At 30.3% G+C, this 25,866-nt stretch overlaps 1 protein-coding gene across 3 annotated transcripts in view; it reads left to right on the top strand.

Moving 5' to 3' along the window:
• Positions 1–25,866, top strand: part of Klp98A (kinesin-like protein 98A) — a 136,157-nt gene that overhangs the window by 33,121 nt on the left and 77,170 nt on the right. For all 3 annotated transcript variants that reach the window (XM_076456277.1, XM_076456278.1, XM_076456279.1), the window contains 6 exons: positions 5,437–5,553; positions 14,754–14,786; positions 15,854–15,915; positions 16,580–16,686; positions 20,519–20,588; positions 21,924–21,996. In XM_076456277.1, coding sequence (XP_076312392.1) covers positions 5,437–5,553; positions 14,754–14,786; positions 15,854–15,915; positions 16,580–16,686; positions 20,519–20,588; positions 21,924–21,996 — 462 coding nt within the window. The remainder of the gene's footprint in view (positions 1–5,436; positions 5,554–14,753; positions 14,787–15,853; positions 15,916–16,579; positions 16,687–20,518; positions 20,589–21,923; positions 21,997–25,866) is intronic.

Genomic DNA, 25,866 nt, shown 5'->3' with positions numbered 1-25,866 from the left:
TTCTTGATGGCTGGGGTTAGTGGGCACCGAATTATTCTTTATTATTATGGATCCTCCAAATGAAAACTTAAATAAAATATTGAAAAAGCAGTCCATAGGTAAATGCCCAGATCTTGAAGATTCCGAGCAACAATCTTCAACATCTGTAATATTTGTACCTCATTTTCTTGTATTACATTCTCTTTCAGACAAACTTTTAGGGCAAATGTCTCCCTTTTTCATTCAGAAGGGGCTAGAGGGACTTGCTGGCTCTCCAAAGTCACTAAAGAAGCTTTGCTCTGGTGACATATTGGTGGAAATGTCCACATCTCAACACGATGAACTCCTCTTGTATTCAAATGCAATTGGGGATACACCTATTGAGGTTATGCCTCATGCTACTTCGAATTCATGATGAAGAGTTATTGTTGAGAGGGATTTGAAGAACATCCCTGAGTCAGAAATTCTCACTGGTTTCTTCACACAAGGAGTTTCTGCAGTGAGGCATATCTCGACTCGCAAAGATGGAATAATGATGCCGACCAATGTCCTTATTTTGAATTCATGCCACTGCATCCACCTGCCATCATCAAGGTAAGGTGCAGTCACACATTCCAAACCCTTTTAGATGTTTCCAGAGTCAGAGGTTCAGTCGCTCGAAGACATCATGTCATGGTTCCTTGATGTGTGCTCGTTGCAGTGGCGAGGACCACGGTGCCTATGAGTGTGGAATGGACCTTTATTGCGTTAACTGCAATGATTCTCACCCATGTTACTTTAATTCTTGCCCTAAATGGTTGGAAGAGAAAGAAGTGGAGCGTTTGAAAACTATTCAAAACATTACTTACCCTGAAGCGCAAATCAAAGTACATCTAGTTCGATTTGAAATTAGAAAATGGCTGTAACATCAAATAACTCAAAACTAGGACTGAAAAGGCCAACTTTCAGGTAAATAATGCTGTTTTTTGAACTTACCCGTTGGTCATCCTGGTGAGTTATGATAATTACAATTATGCTATAGAAATTCCTTTACAACTTGTATAACTGTAGTTTTTTTCTTACTGAAATAGACTGAATGTAAAAATTAGATTTAATGCTGTTTACATTATTAATTTAAAAATTAAACTTTGTTTTCCATTGATTTCCTTTTATGAATTTTAAAAATTTTACTTTAATTTTAATATTTTACATGGCATTTGGCACAGATAGCCTAGTTTCTTTGCACCATAAAACATCAAACAAACAAGCCAACCAACCAGTGTCTGTTGCTATCCAAATTAGTTTAGTGGGATTGTAAGTTAGGTATTGATGTGATTTCTACGTAATTTTCCTCAATTTGCATCTTCATTATTCTTACATACTTTGTGGACTAGATACATGGTTTGTTCATTTCATATGTGCAAATACGTTGTTGACTAGGTATGTTTATATAGCTTGTACCTTACATATCATTACTACTAATAACATGTAATTCATTGTTCTATCACAAAAGGTTTTTTCATCATTGTTAATTTTTTGCCTTATCATTCTGATTTTTATTCATGTAGGATGTAATTGTGTCCTCTGATATCTTTGTTAATTTAAGTATCTGGTAAGTTAGATATTGATTACTAATCTGTTTTGTAAGTAATTTTAGTTGGCTTGCATGTTTGTTATTATTCTGTACTTCATGGACTAGATAAAACTATATGGTTTGTCCATTTAATATTTGTCAAAACATTGTTAATTGGGTTTGTTTTGATAGCTTATATGTTACATATCTTTACTACTAGTAATATATTATTCATTATTCTGCCTAAATGTTTTTTTTCTTGTAACAGTATGTCATCATCCTAGTTTTTGTTAGTGGACTTGAAATGCTTTGCTTTATTACATCATTGATGTGTTCAGTTCTTTCCCATTTATGGGGCTGAGCTTGGCTTTGGATGCTTTTCTCAAGTTCACGGTAATACAAACCTCATTTTATCCTAGTAATCCCCAATTCAGTGTTCTCCTTCACAGTGCCCTCTGTGTTGATAATTATCTGTTCTTGTAATTCAAGTTTTTGAGTTCAAGGCCCTACCTTTCAGATCAACCTCAACTCTTTTAAGTATTTTGTTGTGTGGTACAAACTCTTACCAGACATCTTCACTCTACAAGTATCGTCATCCTTCCTTTTATGGATGATTGACTTTTGTTTGCTTCCTTCCTTTTACAGTTGACCACACTATTCTGCTCCAATGGGATGCAGTATGGGTGGGATTCCTAATGGCATTTGGGGAAGTCTGTTCTTACCCTCTCACAATACTCAAACCTCATTCAGGCCTAGCTTTTTCTTCTTCCTCTTGGATTTGGAGCAAGTAGTTCTCATGTCATTCACCTTTTCTTACAGCTGATTTTTATTTATTTCTTTGAGAATGAAATCTTCCTTTGAAGCTCTCATTCTCATGGGTTGGGCTCATATGGGTTCTCTTTGGTGGATGCTCCTTCAGTGGAACTTCTCCTCAGGTCACTAGTGGGCTTGGTGATTAAACAGAGATCAGACCACAGTAAGGGTGCTGCTCACTCCACCTCATTCAGATTTAAATCTGTTCATGAGCTCAATTTTAAAGGGTTGAGTTCATATCTCAACTTACTCCAAGGAGATTTCTGGTCTCTCGCTGATCAAGGAGTCTTGTTATTACACCAATAATGAATGAATGTTGTTATATTTCATACATTTTCATGCTGTCATTGATCTAGGAAGTACCAATTCTAGGTCTCTGTGCTTTCAGACCCTAGATCTCTTTTCTGGATTTAGTCACTAAATTGAGATCTTTGCTTGCTATTTTCCTGGCTCTTTAAATCTGTTGGTAGATTGATTATCTTCTCTCAACAAGATTCTACTAATGAAATGGTCCCTTATTCCACAGATGTCACTACTATCTGCTTTCCTATGTGGTTTTTGTCAGGTCCATTGTCTCAGACCAGGGTTTCACTCTGTGTGTTGCATCTTACTTTTTATGATCCATTAGACCTTCTACAACCATTTACCACAGACAGTAGTATACCTTCCAACTTTGGTTTCTTTACTGTGATTTCTGTTCTTCCCTCCTTTTGCATCCTCTACTGGAGTTTTATTGTGATAATTTATGCTCTTTCTTACCCTTCATTCAAACCTTTGTCTTCATGTTCTATCCACTTTCTCTCCATCAAAACCTATTTCCTTCTCCTACCTGCTTGCATTGATCACAATTCAGATATTTACTCTCATCCTTTACTATTCCTCCTACATCATCCTCTATTCCAAGCATTCCTTTCACCCTAATACCTATGCTGCCATTTTAGGTGGTTTGTAATCCCACCTTTTTCATTGCCTTTTATTTCTCATATGTATTCTCATTCTGACTATGGTTCACTCCAGTTTGTCTGGTTCACTCCTTAAGATGATTTGTGACATGTACTGCTTTCTTTTTGGGTTAACATTCCTGACCTTGTATTCTCAAAAACTCTTCCACTTGCTGTGTAATAGCAGTTACAAAAAACTGTCTGATAACTTGAAAATTTACAAAAGAAACTTATTTAGTATGTGTAAATCATTCTTTAAAAAATAATATGTCATATAATTGCAAACAGAAGTATATGAAGACATTGCCATTTTAGAGTTTCAATCTCATGGTAACAATTTTTGAAATGATATTTATAACGTCATTGTTACTCTTTTTTCAGTTAATGTTAAAACAGCTAATAATTGTTTTTGTTTACAAGAGGCATATTTATGTGTGTGAGTTATCACATATATAGTTTGTTGTTTTTCAAGAAACTTAAGTTTTGCAACTCATCATTGTGATAAATATATATTATTACTTAAAATAACTGTGCTATCCCTTTTTTACATATTGCTTTTGTTAAAACATGTGGTATCATAGAATATTATTTCTGACCCATTATCTTAACCTCTGCTGACAAAGTAGCTTTTCCCAAGTAGTACTTCCCTCTGTTGGCACAACTTTTTAATGCACACCACCAGTCTTCCACTTACTGCTCCTGCATATTCAAATGGAAATGATCATGCAGCTTTACAGTAGAATGAAAGAAACACTACTCCTATCATAACTAGTATCCCCTTCACATATGCACTTGTTAAACCTTTTATAACTGGTTTGGTATAATATACACAAATTCATATATACATTTGCACGAGTTAATATTTATACTATAACTATTAATACAGCATATGTATCTACCCCAAAATTTTGTAGACCCTTGCTATAGGTTTTAAGTATTTTTTATAAAAAAAGTCAGATTTTTCAGTGAAATATTTTTGCTAATGATTTGTTTGTGAAAATATTGAGTCTGTTTCCTTACTAGTTTGAGTGCAAAGTGATTTCATGTTATGAATAAAAATCTATTGTTGATCCCTAAAATGTCAAATATTATTTGTTTAATCTCTTAAAATCTTCTAAATACATTTCAAACTTTTAATTTTAGTAAGACTTTATATTTTGTTTAATTTTTCTTCCCTAATTATATTGGATCTGTTGATTTGACCTATCTCTTAACCAACAGAAAAAAATTAAGAAATAAATATAAATTATGCATTTTTTCCTGCTAAAGTTACTACAAATTATAACACAGATACAAATGTTTAGTCTAAGTAGTTTAAATCTCATGACATCACATATTTATTTATATATATTATTTTCTATTATATTGAGCTTCCAGTGTTGCCTGACTAACATTACATAACTTGCATTAATACAGTGAATGTGCACTCATGTAACTGTATCCAATAATATAAAACTGACCTTTAGTCTTTGCAAAGTGACCTTGTCTTGGTTACATTTTAGTGGATTAGTATTTTGTAATATGTTGTTACATTTCAAATATTACACATTAATTTTACTGTTTTCTTTTGTTTTTTACATAAGTATCATTTGTGTGCTGTAACATCAGGGCATGTAAGTGACATGAGAAAAGTACATGTGTATTACTGTAGTATATTAGACTTGTATAATCATTATCTTCTCAACTATGGTTCTTTGAATTAGGAGTTTAGGAGGAACATTTGCCAGTAACCTTTTCATTACAAAAGAAAATATTGAGTTGTTTCTTAGATACTGAAAAATATTGTTTAGAATTTTAAGGGGTGGCTGGGATAATATTGTGAAATAGTATTTCATTGTAACAAAAAGATGATAAAATTTGAATTTAATAGTTGATTTCTATGTTTGCTAGTGAAAACAGTGACCATTAATGAATTCTATCTTTGATTTAATATTTTCTTTTGTAAAGAACATCTTTGAAGTACAAATAACTAGTATTCTTTTTTTTTTACTTGTTCTACCTACTATTTGGTTTATGTATTTTGGTCAGAACCAGAAGTTTTGTCTTAATACTCAATCAATCCTATTGAGTTTGCATGTTTAAATGTATTAACTTGTAACAATTGTATCCTGTTATCCTTTACATTAATGTATGCAACTTATATCAATTTAGGTTTTTGAAGACTTGGGTAAAGAAGTGATTGAAAATGCATTTGAAGGATACAATACTTGTATTTTTGCTTATGGACAAACAAGCTCTGGAAAGACCTTCACCATGATGGGTACCCCAGTAAGTTTTCATGAATTACTCATTCATTTGTAGTATAGTAAGTATGATGCTGTATGGAAATATTTAGTATTATTTGAGCTATAGAGTAGGTATTATATATAATAAAAATTTTGACTTCTTACCATATGGTACGATATGCTGTGAAATGTTTTACTGCTTTGGCTGTGTAGTGGGTGTAATATTCTGTTAATCCTCTTATGGTTTCAGATGTGTAGTGCAATGCATTGTAAATCCATTTATTGTTTTATCTATTTATTAGTTGTTTATTGTACAGTAAAACCTGTCTTAGGCAGAATCCCATGGGATCAAGTAAAATTTCTGGCTTAAGCAGGTTTTCCAGCTCATGTATAGTGAACATGCATTTCCTTAACTATATATAATTTTTGAGCAGAACGTTATTTTTGCTTGACTCAAGGGAAGTGAGACATTTATGAATAAAGTTGTTATACTGTTTGTGCTATATTTATTAGAATAAGAACAAAAATAATTCAAAATATACATAAGTACACAAAATCTTAATCAAATTTATTTTAAGAAAGTGTCCAATTTCAACTGTTTAGTTTTTTTTTAATGGGCTTTTTTATACAGTTAATAGAGAACACCAATTCTATTGTCTTTTCATACAGTTCATTTTCCCCCTTCATTTTTGCATACAATTTTATAGTGTTAATATAACTTAACACTTGCTATGGAGTAGGAATTTCTATTTTCTCACTATTTTTTTCCATTTTGTTCATCTTCTGAATCTCTCAAACTGTAATTCTATTATAGGTTTCAAAACAAATTCATCAGTTTCTGTTAAAACATTCTCATCAATGTTCATTAAACTTTCTGCATTCACAGAATCATCTGCATCAATCTTCTCAAAGTTTGGATTTCACTCGAATCGTCATAACAAACAACTTCTCCACAATCTTCTCCATTATCAAGAATAAATCCACAGTTTTGAAAGCACTTTATTATGCATTTGACTGAATGACTTAAAAATGCAGTTGCATCTAACACGTCAATTTTTATGGTTATTTCAGATGCTCTCTTACAGTTTGTAATAATATGCTGAAGCATCAATTTTCTGTGTTTCAATTTTATACACTGTATAATTCTATTATGTAGTGGCTGTAAAACTGATGTTGTACATGGAGGGAGAAAGACTAAATGAACATTTGAAAGTTGAACTTTTTGGTGGCAAGTTGCATTATCTAGGAAAAGTAGAATATTCCTATTTTCTTGTTCCTTTCTTTTGTTTAATTTGTTAAAAAATTCCTTGAATATAGCACTTGTCATCCACTCCTTATTATTCACTTTCCATTCCACACGAAGTTGATTCTTCCTTAAATTTTTGAAACAGCGAGGATTTTCACTTTTACCTACTACCTGTGGTTTCTCTAGTTTTTCATCAGCAAATGCGGCCAAAAGTACAGTCAATCGTTCTTTCTAATAGTGACCTTCGTGATAATGACGGCAGAAAAAAGAACAGAATATATTTAACCAATACTTACTGTAACAAAATGTCTGTGAATTTATTAATATTTAAAGGAATTATTAATTAAATAAATTAATATTTAATCAAAAACATATTTCCTGTCTTACTCAGGTTCTAATCCTACTTATCGATAGATGAGGTAGGGGAAAGATAGTTTTCCTTCCATGTTATGCAGGTTCTGTCATATAGAGGTCCTTTTACAAGAGAAATCTTAAGATAATGCTGCAAAATTTTGATATTTCTGGCTTGTACAGGTTTTCACCTTATGCAGTTTCTGGCTTAGACAGATTTTACTGTATTTTGTTTCCCATTCTTAAGTGTCTTGTAAGTGCTAATTTTTATCATTGAATGTTACCACACCAGACTGACGTAAAACATTTTAAAGGTAATAGGTAAAAGGTAATTCTTTTTACTAGTTGTATAAAATAGAAGGACTCTACCTGAAATTTTCTTGGCAGTTACTCCAAAACAGTTTCTGAATGAATAAGCTTAACATAAATCATTAATTTTGAGATAGTTTCTACAGCATTTAGCTTGAGTTTTTCCACCAACTGTATGCTTCTGCCGTCTACTGCTACTTGACATTACTAAACACCAGAAGGTAAGGTACATATGCACACTTAAATCTTTCCTGTACTTCTTATAACATTGGATTGTGTGAAGTGACCTGCTTCAAATACTATCACATCAAATCCAAATTCTAATCACTCAAACCAGATTACAGTTAAATAAATATCAAAGTTTTTGGTTTGCATGAATGTATATTAAATATTTTCCTTCTTCTAGGATTATCATATAAAAACATTGCTTATTATTGCAGTTCGTGTGTTCATTTTACTGCTTACGTATAAGTAGTACAGTGCACCTGCAGAATACAAAAACATGATTTTTAGAAATAGGAAAAGAAGAGAGATTCTGGGGCTGGAAAGGGTTTTAAGTGTTTTTTTTTCTAATTAAATTTTGCAATTTTTTCTTTTAAAACTTGTAGGTTTTATACTTTTCATAAATCTTCTATATCCCATCTGCAACTGTCCCAATATTTGATCCATGTTGATTAAATTCAGTGCCTGACAAATTATGTTGTTTCTCTGGAAGTGAGAATTTAGAATTATTTTGTCTCCTCATTCTACAACATCTCTAATCTTATTTTCAAAAGTTACTTTCACTTTAATAGGAAATTCATTGGTGGCCAGTGTGTCAGAACAGTTTATAGAATTTGTGATGATGAGAAATTCACTTGAACGGTTAATTGCAAATTCTTTTTGTTAACCTGAAGATGACCTAGGAATGTTGAAACGTTGTTCTCTGCTTATCAATAAAAGTGTTAATACCCATACCAGTCATTCTGAGATACAATTTATAGGATTATCACAGAAAATACCACTGGAAGTGTGCTTCTACAAATTCATCCTATTCACAGATTTTTTTTTCAGGCTGATGGGAATGAGTTCCTTGTTTCCCAGGGGATTTTAGATATTTGAAATCACTTGAAATCTCGTGTTTACATCAACATACAGTAGTTTTGAACTGTACATCTTACATGTTTATTAACTTCTTTGATACTTCAAAGTTTTGAGGCATTGCTAAGTATGTGGATGCCTCACATGATTAATTGTAGCAATAAACAGAGGAAGATACCGTACAAGTAAACATATTTTTCAAAGTAATAATGGTTAGAAAGTAACAACATTAGAAGGAAAAAGTCGAAAAATGTGTTGCCCTGCTAGTAATCTGAAAGTGCAGTATAAGGGAACATATTTTTTTAAGGCAATAATGTTTATAGACAGAACAACAATATCATAAGCAAACACTAAGAAACATGTCACAGTATAATTAACCTGCTGATGAATAACTGATGCTACCAAAAATCAAATAAATATGGAGGCATCACTTAGGACACTATTTCAGAGAAACACACTGAGGGACTTCAGTTATATGTTTAGATTGAACAAATAGATGCTCTTGGAGTTATAGGAGGTTACCAAAGCCATAAACTAAAATTGAGGAAATGTCTCATGAATGTTGAACTAAATAAGCAGACATCAGCAAGCTTGTAAGGAGATATAAAAACTTAGATGTTGAATCTGAAGACCTCGATAAATGAGACGACGCTATAATTAGACTCTTGTTCTTGGAGGGTGAAGGAAATACTTTACATGTATGGAGAAGAGGCTATGTGGTCAATTAAATCAACCAAGCCTGTGTTAAAAAGGTGATTAGTGATCAACTGGAGAATGTAGGAGCTCATAAACAAAGTTTGACAGTTTAATGGTGTGTCGGTAAGAGTTTTTTTCACGAAACAAACTCAGAGAAATAGTAAACAGGAAACCAGCTGTTTCTTTGAGTAGGTCGATAATCACCCTTCTACTAATATAGAAAGGCCAGAGAGTTAGTTAGTTTGTCAGCTAAGTAATTCAGATAGCTTAGTATGTCAGTCAGAATCTCAGTGGAAGAACAGGAGGATGTCTTCATACCTAAACTCTTTGTTAGTATTGTTAATGCCATTATTTCTCAACATCAGTCATCATGGTAACAGAAGTAACTAATCGTCTATAATAAACCGTAGCAAGTTAGACTGTATATATGTATGTAGCATTAAATGTTTTATTTTGACGTCTTGTGTTTGAGTCTCTTTTGTTTGAACTGTAAAGCTTTGAGTTAGTGCCTATGAGCTCCATTCATCACGGCATCCACACTTAAAAATAAATTTTGCACATGACAGCAGGTAGTATTAGTCAAAGCTCCAACAGTTAAACTGATTCAACTCACTCGGTCTGCCCACAGATCAGCCCACGACCCTGTCACATGACAGTTCAAATTACTAAGGTTTACTTCACATTTATAATGTGCTGTTTCTTTGTCTATGGACAAGGGGTGCTTGATTGAAATTGATGTTTTTATATTCACATTTCCCTTCCTTGATGTGCTTCAGGGATACTAAACCTGAGAACCAATTAATGATTATTTGTTTTGGGGTGGTTCCTATGTGCACTATTATTTCTGTGGAAATTCAAGTGTATGGAATTACCTCAGTATGATAAGGATTTTTAGTGCATTCCCCAGTATTGCTTGCTTATAGTTCTGGATTTTCTAGCTATGGGGAGTGGATGCATTTGGTTATGAGATATGGGTGTTATCTCCAAGCAGACTTATTTTTTCTTGTACATATCTTTGTCTGTTCTTTTTGTGTTGTATTTTAGATATTCCCTGTACATATCTTTGTCTGTCCTTTTTGTGTTGTATTTTATATATTCCCTGCTGGTATTGCTGACACTTTTTTTTTTAGCTGATTCAAACGTAATTTCACTTTCATCCATCAGTCAGGAAATGTTTATTTCTTCTACACAAGAAGTCCCTCCCATGTCAACTTTGAACCTTTACATTCATTTTTAAATGTTGATACATTCATTTATATAATACCTGTTGTCTAGTCCTTTGCTCATGGAACAGAAATTCCAGCTGAACATTCATTATTCTGGCTTGTGCATTTTAGCATTTTTGCTATTTCTCTGACAGTCAAAGTGAAATATTTTTATACAGTTAATGTTGTTATTATGTATCCATTATTTTTCAGTATTCATTAGTAGCAATTTTTTTGTTTGATTCGTACAAGTTTTGTTTGCTGCCCTTTTTGGATACTACTCACTTTTTTGTTGATACTTTAAGGTTGAAATGTAGCTTGTGTCTTACGGCCACTTAGGTATCTGAGTCATTAGTCTTTTGTCGTTGATGGAACAGTCTGTCAAATCTTTATTCCCACTTCTCAATTTTGATATATGCTATTATGTCCTGCATTCTCTTTCCAAAAGATAGGTAGTTTTCATACTTGGGGCATTCCTTTTATTCATGGATGGCAGAAAAAGACTATTTAAATCTTTCTTTCAACTTTCTAATAGTTTCCTTATCTGTGGTATAGGTTTTTCATACTTCTGTACTAAACCATGCTGTTTTTGTTGTTGTTGAACTTACATCAATTTTTTTATTTTTTTTTATTGTTCAGTGGAGGTTATTGATAAAATATGATTCTGGAATATATCATAACTTATCCATTACCCTCACATGTTGACTGAAGGTATATTTTTAAGGGGAATATCTACAGTTTGTACATTTACGTTGTTACTTTACTCCCTTTCTTCTCATCATGATCAGCAAGTCTTCTGCCTTTTGTTTGTGTAGGATGTGTTTCAGCCAGGCTGGTAAATGGATCTTTAGGAACATATTGCTGCTCTTTGTACTTCTAGTTCTGAGGACTTTATGTAAAGTTCTTAACCTTCAGGGTCTTGATCTAATGATCACTTCTGTAGCTTTTAGCTCTAACTTTTATCTGTGTTTTATAAATTGATGATAAGTATTTATATATTGGACTTTTGTTTTGCCATTATAAATCATTTGAGACAGGGCATCCATTGCCTTGGAAAGAAGTTATTTAATGAAGCTCTAAAAGTTTCAATAATGAAACCTTGAAAGACTGAATGGATGTTTTTAAGTTATGGTTCTGGAAAATTCTTTAAATTTAAATTTAAAAAAAATTGTGAAAGTGGATTCAATTTAAAGAATTTAAACAATGATTGGTTATTAAAATCAGGATTGTTTATATTTTGTGTTGGTTGTTCCAAACCTAGTGTCTTACAAGACATAAAAATTGTTACTATTTCTGCTTGTGGACATGTCTGACAAACCTTTTTACAACAGGCTTAGTATGATATATGTGAGTTTGTATAGACATTTGCACATATTAAGTATTTATACTGTAACTTTTGAAGCAGTATGTGTATCTTCACAAATGTGGCAGACTTTTAGTAAATATTACAAATTTTTTTTATACACACAAAAAAATCAGATTTTTCAGTTAGGTATTTTTACTAAAGATTTATTTGTGAAAATATCAAGTCTGTTTCATTACCACTCTGAATAAGAAGTGATTGTATGGTATGATTAAAAAACTATTCTTTGTCCAAAATATCACATGTAGTATTTGTATAAACTCTAAAATCTCCTAAATACGTTTGTTTTCAGTAAGACTTAATATTTTCCTGTTATTTTCTGTACCCTATCTATGTGAGGTCTGTCAATTTACCACCATCGTAAAAAATTAGGAAATAAAATTTTTTTGTGTTAGAATGACTACAAATTATGAACTAAAATACAGATGTTTAGTCTCAGTAACTTAAGTCTCCTAATGTTATATATATATATATTTTTATATTGACCTTTCATTTGTGCCTGGCTAATTTTACATAATTTGTATTGATGTGCACTCATGATACTGTATCTAATAATATGAAACTGATCTGTAGTCTTTACAAAGTAACCCTGTCTTGGCTATGTTTTAATGGACTAGAATTTTGTGATTTATAGTCACATTTCTATTATTATACATTATGTGTGTATATAAACTGTTACTATTTAGTAATAACTTTAATATTAAACTGTTTTTAAATATAGAACAATAAATCAGTGAGTAAATCAATTATCTCTTCTAGCTGTGACCTTTGAACTCGGTTACTAATCCTTTTAAAATGTTGCACATGGAGGATATGAAACAAATATTTTTTAAAGTTTTATATATATACAGTTGAATAATAAAAAAAGGAATCATAAATTACTATATCAGTACCTTAGATTTCTACTATAATTTATCAAGCTTAGTAACTAAGTTGTATTTAGGTTTAAAAAATTATGAAACTTTGAGCAGACTAAAGACACACCTAGATCCTTGAAATATTGGTTTGAAAGAACATGTCAGCCTCTTAACAGATTAAAATGGCTGGGAAAACCCTTAGGGGACATTTAACCTGTTGCTTGGTTATTCACATGTTATGTATTAAAGTAAGTGTATATGAGGGATAGTTTCCAAAAATATAAAGAGGTGTACAGGGTTTGATTCAGTGCATAAGTTAAATTTCAACCACATAAGATATGAGGTTCTTATTTTATATTCTAGTTTGTCAATAATGGTAATTTAAATTCTTAATTTTTACAAAACTATAAACTTTGTATTTTGACATTACAAACATCTAATTTTAACCAGTGCTGCATTCAACATACCATGCAGCTCACTAAAATCAATATTTAGGAGTGTGCTTGTAATATTTATTTTCAAATTAAGAAATTAACTCATATATAATATTAAAGTGTGAATTGTAATCTATAATTTGATACCAAACTTACTGACATAGATTCATGATATTTTAGTTCAATAACATTTTGAATGCAAGTCAACAAACATGACTACATGGTCTTTGGCCCATGATCCATTGCAAAAGGGTTAATGAAAGTGCTGAGATGTAAGATTTGAGAGTCTTCGAAATTTGAGCATGGTTTCTCTGGAGTCATGAAATTTTATGTTGTATAGCTTGTATGAATCCTGATTTTTAATTTGTTATATTTCAATATGTTCCCCTCCTGATACGGAGATATTCCTGATTATTTCACAATTCCACAAGCCATGAGACCTTCTAGTATTTTACATTCAAATAGTGTCTGATTTATTTAACTACTAATTGCTCATCATCAGTTTTTCATTCTTCCCACCTAATATAAAGTCTGATGGATTACCAATGTCCCAGGTCTTCTTAATTTTTGAAACCGTCTCAGTGATGTTTGATGTTATTACAATCAGACAGTGCAGTTTGAGCCTTTGCTTCAACATGTGATATGATTGATTTTGTAAATATTTTGATACTGAAAAATAGTATTTCCTCCCAAAGTTTGTCTTTGAAAATATAACAGTTTACATGAATGTATTTTTTCAGCATGCTAGATATACTGATAATTTTTATTGTGGAGGAAAATCTTATAGGTCTTGAACATTTAAGAACTGAATTTCCCCAGTGATCTGTCTAAGGAAGTGATTATAAAAAGAATTAGGTTGGACAATATATATATATGTTAGAAGAATGTAACTATTTGAATTTCATTTTATTCATAAAAATATAGATGTTGGTGATTCCTTATCAATAAGTTTTGACAGGAAACATATTGATTCATGAATCATTTCAACATCCATTTGAGTTTTGTTATGAATATTGCTGTTTTGAGTCATCCAGTACTATTCTGTTTGTGATATTGGAGATGTAAATTGTGATTTATGTCCATTAATCTTTTATTTTGTGATATAGAACATGAGTATTGGTATTGGAACTGTTTATCTTCTTACATTTTGGTTTATTAGATGGAATTATGATTTTTATTCTTTGTTTTTACTAAAGTGATACATTGTATACTTAACATGACATTTTTAGAAGTATAAAGAAATAACATTTCTTAAAAATTGTTTTCTGTCATGGTTCCATCGTAGCTAGCCGAGATTTTGTATTTAATAAATGGTATACTGGAATCTAAAGTGATACATTATGTACTCATGGTTAAATAAATTTGCAATAGATTGACTAAATAAAACTGCAGTTTGACATGTTTTAAAATATGATCTTGTTTACCTTGTTTCTTTAAGGTGAATTCATGATATTTTTTTGAACTGCAAAAATAGTACCATTTTCATTTTCCAGTAAGTTAGCTAGTTTGTGTGCACAGTTTTAACTTATTTTATTTAAAATTTATTGAATCTTTTTCTTAAATGTTAAATGTCTTCAGAAATCTAATCCAGATGGTTATATCTTTAATACAGTATTTTCTTCGGGGAAAAGAGGAATGAAATATATGAACATATTTTCCATATTATCTTTAACTTTTTAATTTGTTTATGTTTTAATTTCAGGGTTTTGAAGGTCTTATTCCAAGAATTTGTGAGGCAAGTAATTTATAACACTTCATATTTGCATACAATATCCATAAGTAAGGTTCTTCTTCAGTTTTTAACTTTCTAATTTGTTTTTGAAGCAGTTGATAAACTATAAGTGACATTGTTTGTATGAAAGAATTTTGAATGCTAGTAATTTAATGTGCTAATTGTGAAAATGGTGACAAAACATTAAAAAAATCTTGCATGACCTTTTTATTGTTATAATATTTATTAATTTGTACAGTAATTAGTTTACTTTAAGTAATTTAAAAATATATTTCACATAATGGTTATTTTAATCAGTTAATTAGCTGAAAGCATATGTGTTAAAACTAAAAATTATTGAAATTGAATTATGTTATCTGAGTCATTTTGCAAATAAATAACTTAAAATGTAAAGCCATTACTGCATTTTATAAACATTTTGGAATTTCATTTGATAATTAACTGATTAAAGTAACTGCTTAATTACTTAACTCTGGCAAGTATATGTCTTGTTTGATTTTTGTCTTGTATGCTCATTTTCAGTAAGTTCATGTGATAGGCATATGAATCAAGTTCAGTTTTTTCCCTGCAGTGTAGTACTCAAATTGATTGGTCCACAATTATTGTAATTATAATAGGTTTTGAATTGAATTTTATCTTTTTTTTTTAACTATTACTATTCTGTAGGGGTTGTCCAAAAATTGATAAGATGCATTTCCTCTAATCTGTAAGTTTAAAATTAGGGACAGATAACTTAGGTATCCCTTGTGCAGCTTTGAAAGAATATGCAAAACAAATCTTCCTGTGATGTATTGTACAGCACTGTTTATCATGTTATGAATGTCACGTATATGTTTGTTGAGCATAAATGTCGTTAGTGATTGATGTTATACTTGTATGTTTTCTTTGGGTGAATGTGTGGTCAACCAGGTCAAGTGAGTGATCACAAATGGACTTTTCATGTTTTTTGGAAATATTTGAAATAATTGTTAATCTAATACTTGGAACCTGTTCAGATTTTTGAGCAGCACACAAGTTTAAGATTTATTTTAAAGTTGATTATTAACGTATGGAGTTTTTATTCATTGTAGGCCATGTTCTCGAGAATGAAATCAAAGTCCAACTCTGGAACTACTTTCAGAACGGAAGTAAGGTAAGCTATATTTAAGAAAAGAAAAACAAAGTCTAGTTAGCTGTGAGAAATAGCTATATTATAAAACTATGGTGTAGTACTAATTGTGTCATACAAACAGAATGTTCTGCAGTGAGAATACTACCTATACTCAACATATGAAAAAAGATGTATTATCTACTGATAAGTATCAACTACATAATACATCTTACTTGCCAACTGTTTTGTGTTATCTGATATAATGATAGTTATGAAACTATTTTATTCACTATATATATATATATATATGTGTGTGTGTGTTTAATGTTTCAGCTGAAAATAACAAATCTTGTACAGGCTTTCCTATATTAAATTTAAGTTTCTGTTTACCCAAAAAGGCCAATCATGACCTATTGTTTTGGTTAACATGCTTTATTGTGAAGCTAAAGTTTTTGTGGTTTGTGTCATATTATTGCAAGGAATTTATTCTGAATTTAGTTGTTAATAAGAGAGAAACTAAAATTGTGAAAGTGCCTTCTTAAATCATACTTGATTCCAAGAATTTACTTTTTTGTAGCAAAAGTAACAAAACCCATTATGGTCATTGTTTCACAATAAGCTAGTAAAATTAGGATGTAAAACTCAATTGCAGTTTCTTCAGAAGTAATTTATTTTTTACTTACAAATAATTTTTATATTACTAAAGTTACTTGGAAATTTACAATGAAAAAGTGAAGGACCTTTTGAAGAAAAGCAGCAATCAACACAGTCTTCGTGTTCGAGAACATCCAAAGTTTGGTCCTTATGTGCAAGGTAATATTTAGAGATGTTTAATTTAAAAAGATTTTATAGAAATATTGTGCTTTGATTTATTAATTTTTTAGAGAATTTCATAAATCTGCTGTTAAGTTAATTATGTTAAGATATGGTAAGCTTTTTTTGTTCATTATGAAGTAAATAGCTTAGATGAAGTGGGTTTGAAATTATAAAATATTTTAAAATTAAGTGTTACTTTCTTTCCTGAAAAATATCCACAAATAGACGACAATTCATCTAATTCCAGTCTTAATTAAACATGTTTTAATAATTTTTTATTAGCAACAATACATTTTTCAACTGATTTTATCTTAAGTTTCTCCATGTTATATAAGTTAATTTTTGAAATGTCTTCTTTTTATTGCTTCAAAATCAATCTTATATTGCATTTTTCATTTTCTAATGCTTTTTTTATTTTGTAACCTTTATTCAGATATCTTGGTAACAGGCTGTTTCATCCTTCTATGCTACTGAAGTGATAGTTTTGGACTTAATTCAGGAAATGTGGATAATTTTTTTTAATTGAATTCTTGGTGATTACAAACCTTATTTTACTGTACTTTTAATCAGCCCTTTCCCAGTGGCACAGCAGTATGTCTGTGGACTAATAGTGCTAGAAAACTGTTATTGAGACTGTTGGTTAACCGTGATGCTAATGGCTTTACAACTTCTATGGTAGAAATACATTTACTGGCTTTTTCACTCAGTTTGATAGCTTTATACCCCTTTCTCCCTGTCTACTAAATTGTGCCTACAATCTTACTTCCCATTTTATCAAGCCCTTCACATTTAAATGTCTTTCACACAAAACATTCTTTTTTAAATAGCTACCCAAAGCATTTCTTGGAAAAATAAGTTATTCATTCTTAATTAATGTGTTTGTTATGCCACCTACGATACTTACTTTACTCAACTACTGTTACACACTTTCATGCTGTATCTTGAAAGACAGTATTCCCTTATGACAAAACAGCTAAAAACATTACTTAACTCTAACTGTTCTCAAATTGATCTGAAGTTTATTCTTAAACTTAATTTCAGATGAAAAAGTATTTGCTACAAAAATCATGTGCCATTTGCCCATTGTACACATCTTGTCTACTTATGCAGAGAATCGAGGGCAACCTACACTGGTGAAACCAAACATTACCTTAAAGTATGAGCATTTGAAGATACAGACATATTTATAAAAATTAGAAGGAGAGTTACAAACCTTCCCAACTCTGCTTTCTACTAGCACAATACAGGAATTTGGCATCTTTCTCTCTCCAACTTTAATATTCTCTCAACAAACAAATATGCTACTAAACTTTAAATAAAAATATACAAAAAATACTCTTCTTCCACATCTAAACAATACACATTCTTTGTTTGATTTAAATTTATTTTATCTATTTTACTTATGCTTGTTCCTCTTTTTATATTTAAATTGTGTACTTATTATGTATTACAAAGTACAGAAAATAACTGTTGTAATTACCATTGTGTTTGTTTTGTAATTTTAGCTTAGTGAAGATGGAATTTTGAAGATTCTGAAATTTTTAATGACTGCTTCACATTATTATGTTCAAATTTTCTTTATTACAAACGTCACTGCTTTACAACAGTGGACGTGTAAAAACACCAGTTTGTCCATATTCATAATATTTGCATTTAATTTTAATGCATCATCCTTTCAACAAAGAGGTGGTTATTATTCTAGTTGGAATAATTTTTTGTTACCCAGTGAGTCTTGTTTAGTAATTATAGTCTTTGCAAATTAGAAATTAAATTTTATTTTGATATGTTTTTTATTATTAATTAAAAAAATGATATCTCCTTAAATTTCTCTGGAATATCTTTTAAATTTGGAGAATTTTTTTTTAAATATCCAAGGGGTACTTTTTATACTGAATTTTCTTTCCTTAAAATTTGCACAGGATTTATATTTACTCTGTAGAATATTACTTTAAATTTCCCTAGAATTTTGTGTGTGTGTGTGTAAAATATTTCCTTAAATTCCTATAAGATCATGTAATATGCCAAATGGTTACTCAATGTGAAAGCAGAGATTTTAGTTATGGGTAAGAACAACAATATCTTCAACTTTGAAAAAGGTATGGTAGTAGGTGCCAATCTGAAAGTAGTGTTTTCATCACAGATGTGTACTTTATCTTTTCAACAATGTCATAAAAGTCTGTCAAGAATAAGAATTGTAGCATATATATATCTGCTAGTTTGAAAATTAGTGACAATTAGTTTGTGACAGAGGGAAAAAGATAATGCACACAAGCTTGTAAAGTGCAACAGACATCAACCTGTAACTCTTGACCAATTCTTTCAGCAGTGATCAGGATTCAAATGTTACCACCCAAAAGACATTACAGAACTATTATATGGCAGAAAACAAACAGTTCTGAAAATTTTCAAATACAATGACTAAAGCATATTTTCACAAAAGTGAATATATAGAAGTTATACAATTATAAATGGGTGGAAGTATATTTTATAATCTAGTGTGTTGAACTTTGTGCTTTTCTGTGTTTATGGTAGATAGGTGGAAAGAAACTTCAAGAAATGCTTGATCTTTTTTTTTTTTTTCTGAATTGCAAGTTGGTGATGGTGGTGTAATGGTGTTGGAATCATCCTTGTTGCAAGGGTTGTCTCATTTTATTCTTTGAGAAAGACAAATAACATCCAGACAGTGTATAAAAATTGTTTACATTCATGTTTGCCATACAGTGCTGTACAAGGATTTGCATAATTCAAAAATCTACTAATCTTGTAATTGGTTTCATATGTAAAGCTGCCATTTCAGTTTTCTTCCTTGGCATATAAACTACTAGATTTTAATCCATTTTAGCATTTTTGAGGTGAACTTAAACAGGGCATTTACCACCTTAGTCTTTTGCTGTTATTTTTTAAGAGATTGTACCCCATACTTTCTAATTAATTAATTGTAATTCAATAAATCACTTATCTTGTGACTGTGCAGTGCTGTTGTACACAATCAAATATTAGGTGTGTGTGTGAGGGGGCCCTAATGAAGTAGCATTAATAATATATATATATATATGTAGAAACTTCCGTCCAACTTAATAATTTTTGTTAACTGTTTACGTGTTACAAGTTCACATTATTTGTAGTTCTTCAAATCACTTGTTTTTATGTCTTTAATTTCTTCATAATTAGTAGTTAGCTCTATTTCTACTATTTTTCAAAATTGTATGCTGGCTACATTTCTTAGCATGTGTATCATATGTTATTTCATATTAATTTGGCTTTAATATCAAACTTTGATTTTTATTCTCAGTGATTCAAATGTACTTAAAAACGGATTATTATTTATGAAAACCCAATTTTATATAGAGAGGTAAAAACTAGCTTTTTTAAGAACATAAAACTTCTGTTGCTTTTCATTTGGTTTTCCTTATGACACTTATTTTGAAATTAAGCACCAGATATAGTGCATTAAAAATGTTTCATATAAAACAACTCAATTAAAAATGCAATGTGGAGTTTTATTAACTGGCAAGTATTTTCTTGGAAACTGGTTTCTGTTGGTTTAAACTGTTACTCTTCCAGTTTTTCTCTATGTTCATTGTATCTGACATAGCCATGTTGAATTAATTCAGTGTTTTGTTTTAACATTTTTACTTTTCAACTGCTTTTGTGGAACCTCCTTTTAATTTTGATTTACACTCCATGTACTGTTATTTAAAAATAATCTAAGCAATTTAAATCAGAAGATTTGTTTTTAAAGCAAAAACATATGTTAATTAGTATTTATTACATTTTGCTTGGTTATATCATTACATATTTTTAAATTTAATTTTGTTTAATTACACAGATCTCTCCCATCATTTGGTGATGGATTTTTCTGATGTACAGGAATTAATGACCAGAGGAAATTCCAGAAGGTGAATACAATTTTCCATAAGCTGCCAAAGCTCTTTTCATTTCATAGTATTGATGATATAAAAAAATATATAAGAAGTTTCCACCAGAGATAATTATATTTATTTTTAACTGCTTCAGTAGCCAAAATGGAAATTTGAAGGGATACTGATAAATGTAGTGTCTATGATACTTGGATAATACTACAAATTGTGCACATTGAACATTAGCTTGTTTTTTGTTTTTGCTATCATGGATTGCTCACAATATGTGCATCATCTGGTAGATTGTACTGTCTCTCACTAAGAAACTATTCTATTGGTACCTCCCTCTGGAATAATTCAGCAAACCATCCTTCCTAATATAGTGGAATAATGGCAAGATGATTTAGAAGAATCCACTTGAAGATGCATCTTTAACATGAAGACTGTTTGCAGTTTTTACCTCCTTGTCTCTGGAAGGTTTTAAAGAATCACCATTTCAAAAATATAGGTATCTTTTAGTGGTGTTATGTAAGATGGTTAGGTTAGGACCTATTTTTAGTTGTCTTCTGAAGATCCTCGTCTATAGTACAGCTTCTTCAGTTGCTGTGGAAGAGAGTTAAGTTGTGTAAGAATATTTGGAAGTTGGTACTATTTGCATATTTAACCTAGTAGTTATGAAAACTTTTACTTCACTTTCATCATTTATCCTTGAAATGAAGTACATCATTCTAAAGTATACAAAAATTGCATTAGGAGGAGGACAGCTAGCTACCATTAATAAATATTACTTGTGAAAGGTGTGTTTTTATTTTCCAGGTAAGCAGTGTAGATTTGTGATGTATCAGCTAATTTTTTTTATTACCTTAGTTAATAACCATTGACTTTTGAACTTGTTAGCTGCCACATGTTGGAAATGTTTTAGTCTTTAATGGTTTTGTTTTAGCATTTGTTTCTGAAGACAGTTAAAGTAAAAAAAAAAAAAACTGGTGTAAATACATAATAATAGTTTTTTTATTTTTTCATGCAAACTAATAGTTATCAACATATGAGCAGCTAATGTTTGTTCTGTTTTGATTTGAAATGTGTTAATATGGAGATTGATCCAGATTATAGTTAATTTATTTCAAGATGCTTTCATTACAAAAATGAATAATAGAAGAATATTAACTTATCAATTCATTATTGATAGTTTTCATTTTGTTTAAAATAAGATTATTTAAATAATATTTTTGATTAGAGTTATATAAAAAAGTTTTAAGAACACACATGTTGAATTGAAAACTAAAATGTTAGTTGTTGTTTAATCTTAATTGAATATGGAGTAATTAGGAAGAACTGAATAAAAAGGCTTAATTATGTAATTTTGTATTCTAGAACCACAGCATCTACAGCCATGAATGATGTCAGCAGTAGATCACATGCAATATTTACCCTAACATTTATTCAGGTTTGTGCAGGGTTATTACACAGGAAAAAAAAAAGCAACCTTCCAAAACATAAATGTAATTAGCTTAAAAGAATAAGATACTCTCAACTGTGATTTTGTTCAGTATTGTACTTATTATTCTGTTGCCATGCTATAACGAAATTATTAAAATAGTCAGAGAAGAGCTTTAACGTGTAATAATTTATAACTAATTTTAGATTTTTATCATGATGATTGTTTCTACAATTCTTGGTTGAAATCTATATAAAGTTGATTATAAATGTGATTTTAGCAGTAAAACTAATCATTTGTAACTATTGGTTTCTGTCTAGTAAATGATTTTGTATGGGGGTGAATACTTATGACTTGTTTAGTGAGTACTTTGGGTGTTTCAAGTAGAGTGTAAGTTTTAATGAATCAAAGATTAGTTTATTTCGAGAGTGAGCTAATGGTAAGACATACCTGTATATTTTCAGAAAAAACTAAAATAAGATAATTCATGTGTTTCAATATTAAACTAAAGATAAGATATAACTGTGTGTTTGAAGAGTGAACTAAAAGATATATTCATGTGTTTTGAAGTAAATTAAAGATAAAAATACCCCTATGTGTTTCCAGAGTAAACTAAAGATAACACATACTTGTGCCAAAAATAGCTTTAGCTGAAATATTAAATAAACATTTATTTTCCATAAATATTTTGTTGCTACTGGCACAACTCAACTTATCAGAACTGTTATGCACTATATAATATCCATTAATGTATTTTGAGAAAATTTGTGCTTAAAGTTAATTGAGAAACATATTAAGAAACATGAATACAACAGTTATATCATCCCTGTATTTGTGCTGAAAAGGAAATAGATGTAGGATGGCTATCATCAATCATTTAAAAACAATGCAAACAATATAGTTGGGATGACATTTTTATCATCCTTGCATAATATCAGAGGTACACAAGTGTTGTAGAATTTTAAACAAAAATAGGATAAATTAAACTCAGTTGTGATTGAATAGTTATATATACTAAAATATGCTAATTCTTTCCTTTTCTATTATGTAGAGATGATGCTGATGCCACCCTTTTTTATTCATTGTTTTTGAAGGATTAATATTAGCCATCTCTACATTTACTTCATTTTTTGAAAAGTTTTTTTTTCTTGTTTGCTTGTTTTTTAAAGCAGTGTTTTAATAGATATAGGAAGATTGTATTTATAACCACGTTCTAAATACTATGAGGTACTAAATGTGACATTTACTGTTTATATATTATTGACTCATAATTAGGTTTCATTCTACGCAAATTTTTTGAAGGAAAGGCAATTTTTGTGAGGAAACTAACTTCAAGGGGCAATAATAACAACATTTACACTAGAATTGATTCTTAAAAAATATTACTACTAGTTATTAATAATACTTATAAAAGTACATACTTCATTTGAAACTAAGTCACCTTAGTGAAACTGGTAGAAACCAGTTTTTTGGTTTTGAGTTATTGTGTAATAAAGAAGCAGAAGAACAAGAAATTAAAACTTTTTTCTAAGACATTTACAGACATTTCTATAAGTTGTGACTCAGTCGTTACATGGATATTGTAATAAAAGGAAACAGTGAATAGTATCGTAAATTTCTGATGATCTATTGAGGACGTATTTAAAATATCATTTTGATGAACAATCCAAGTTAATCGTGCACAGGATCAAATAAGCATTATGTAAATAAATGGGTGCAAAGTAAAACAACTTGTAGCAAAGTGAGAACAAGTTATGTTGCTTAGAATGAATAAACTTGAAATAGTTTTTATTTTCATCCTGATGTATCTTTAAACAAAAGCATTAATATATTTTTTTCTCATAAACAGATTTTGTAATTAGTTATGAATACAAAAATACTATTTCAGTATGTATCTTTGTTAACAAAAGGTATGGGAATCATTCTGTATTTAATAATTGAAATAATTTAAATCATACTTGCTAGCGTAATTAAATCATAAGCAAACCAAAACTGAATGTTCTTTCATGAGTTCTTGTCTCATTGGAAATGCTTCATATTATTGATAGCACTGCTGTATTTTTATTCCTATAGTGATACTTTATACGATCAATTACATTCTATATCAACAAATTCCAGTATTACTGTTTCATTTTACCTCTCATAATGCTCTATCTCATTCTTCTTGTGCTGTTACATCTCATTTTCCTGGATGGTACTATTGCATCTTGTTATCCTAGAGTACTGCTGTATGTTGTTTCCCTAGACTAATAATGCTGTTTCTCATTACCCTAGACTCGTATTTGTGTATGTTGTTTCCACAGACTAATGATGCTGTTTCTCATTGCCCTAGACTGGTACTGGTATATCTTGTTCTCATAGACAAGAACTGTTGTATGTTGTTTCACTAGACTAGTAATGCTGTTTCTCATTCCCTTAGATTGGTACTGGTGTATCTTGTTCCCTTAGACTAGTACTGCTTTGTATTGTTCCTCTAGTCTGTGGAGTGCAATCTGCTTTTATGGTGCTTTTCCCTTTCTAAACACACATTTTGTTGCCCCCCTCCTTAAAATAGTAAGTAATGTAAGGTAAACAGTTTGGTTTGCTACAAATCTAGTGTGAAGGATGGGCCTTAAGCTTGGGATAAGATGAAGTACATGCTCAGCTGAATTGTTGATACAGCAACTTGGAGATCCTTCTGTATTTACAGACAAATTTGCTGTTACAACAGAAAATATTGAGTCACACAAGTTTGCTGATGTGAAATGCAAGAGCGTGTCCATCACTTTTCATGTCAGGTCAAAGTATTCTTTGAGAACTACCATCTAGAATTTCCAGAAAAAGGTTTTGTCATGAATTCCACATGAAGAGTTTTGGTAATTCTTTCAGATTGTTTGTAGATGAGAAGTTATGCTCTCCTTAAGTTATCCCACTGAATTTTGGAATTGATCAGCAAATTAACACTGAAGTTCTTAGAGATGAATTGAAACAATGTCACGAATAAAGTTATGAAATAATTCATTTACTTCCATGAGTTCATTGAGGTAATGAAAATTTTACAGTTTCCATTTTTAACCTGTTTTTTTTCTATACCACTTTTTGTTTATAAAATGCAGACAGTTTTTTCCTCAGCTGCAAGATATTGGAAGTTGAACCTTACTGCTAGTATGAAGTTGTAGTCTAGCAAAAAAGAAGTTTGTCTTTCAGATGCAAAATGCGATTGAGAATCTTCCTGTAATGCAACTTGAGTGCATATGTTAATTGAAATATTTTACTTTCACTAAATAGCAGTTTCTAAATTAAATTTCAGTGTTGTGCTGAAAATATATTCTTTCTAAACCTCAAAAACAATTACTTTGTTACATCACAGCTATAATTGTTAAATTGGAAGTGCATGAAGTTAACTATTTTCTGTAAATGAGTTAAACTAAAATGTCAGTTGTGTGAAATGTTTACATATGCTTTATTACATCTTTAAATTATCAACTCCGAGGATTTTGACATAAAATCCTTTATAATATTAATACTTTTCAGAGAATATTTGTTTGTAACTGATGCATATAAATGTATTTAAGTTATAAGATCTTTTCTTGAACAAATATTCTCTAGAAATAATCAATATTAAAGAAGGCTTTTATGCCAAATTTTCCAAACTTAGAAGATGTAAGTACAAAAAAGCAGTGCATTTTTACACCATAAGAAAATTATCTTCAAATAAATATACATCAGTGAAGTAATCCAAGACAATGTTTTTGTCTCTATATAATTAAATTTTTTGAATTGTGTATTTTTAACTTACTATAGTTTTTGAAAGGCTGCTTCTAAGCTAGTATTGATGAAATTCTGTGTGCTTATGAGTGATGGCAAAGGAGAACATATATGATATGTCAGTCATACTGT

Source organism: Tachypleus tridentatus, chromosome 9, assembly GCF_004210375.1.
Source record: "Tachypleus tridentatus isolate NWPU-2018 chromosome 9, ASM421037v1, whole genome shotgun sequence".
Taxonomy (NCBI): Eukaryota; Metazoa; Arthropoda; class Merostomata; order Xiphosura; family Limulidae; genus Tachypleus; species Tachypleus tridentatus.
This window is presented reverse-complemented; position numbering and strand designations above follow the sequence as displayed.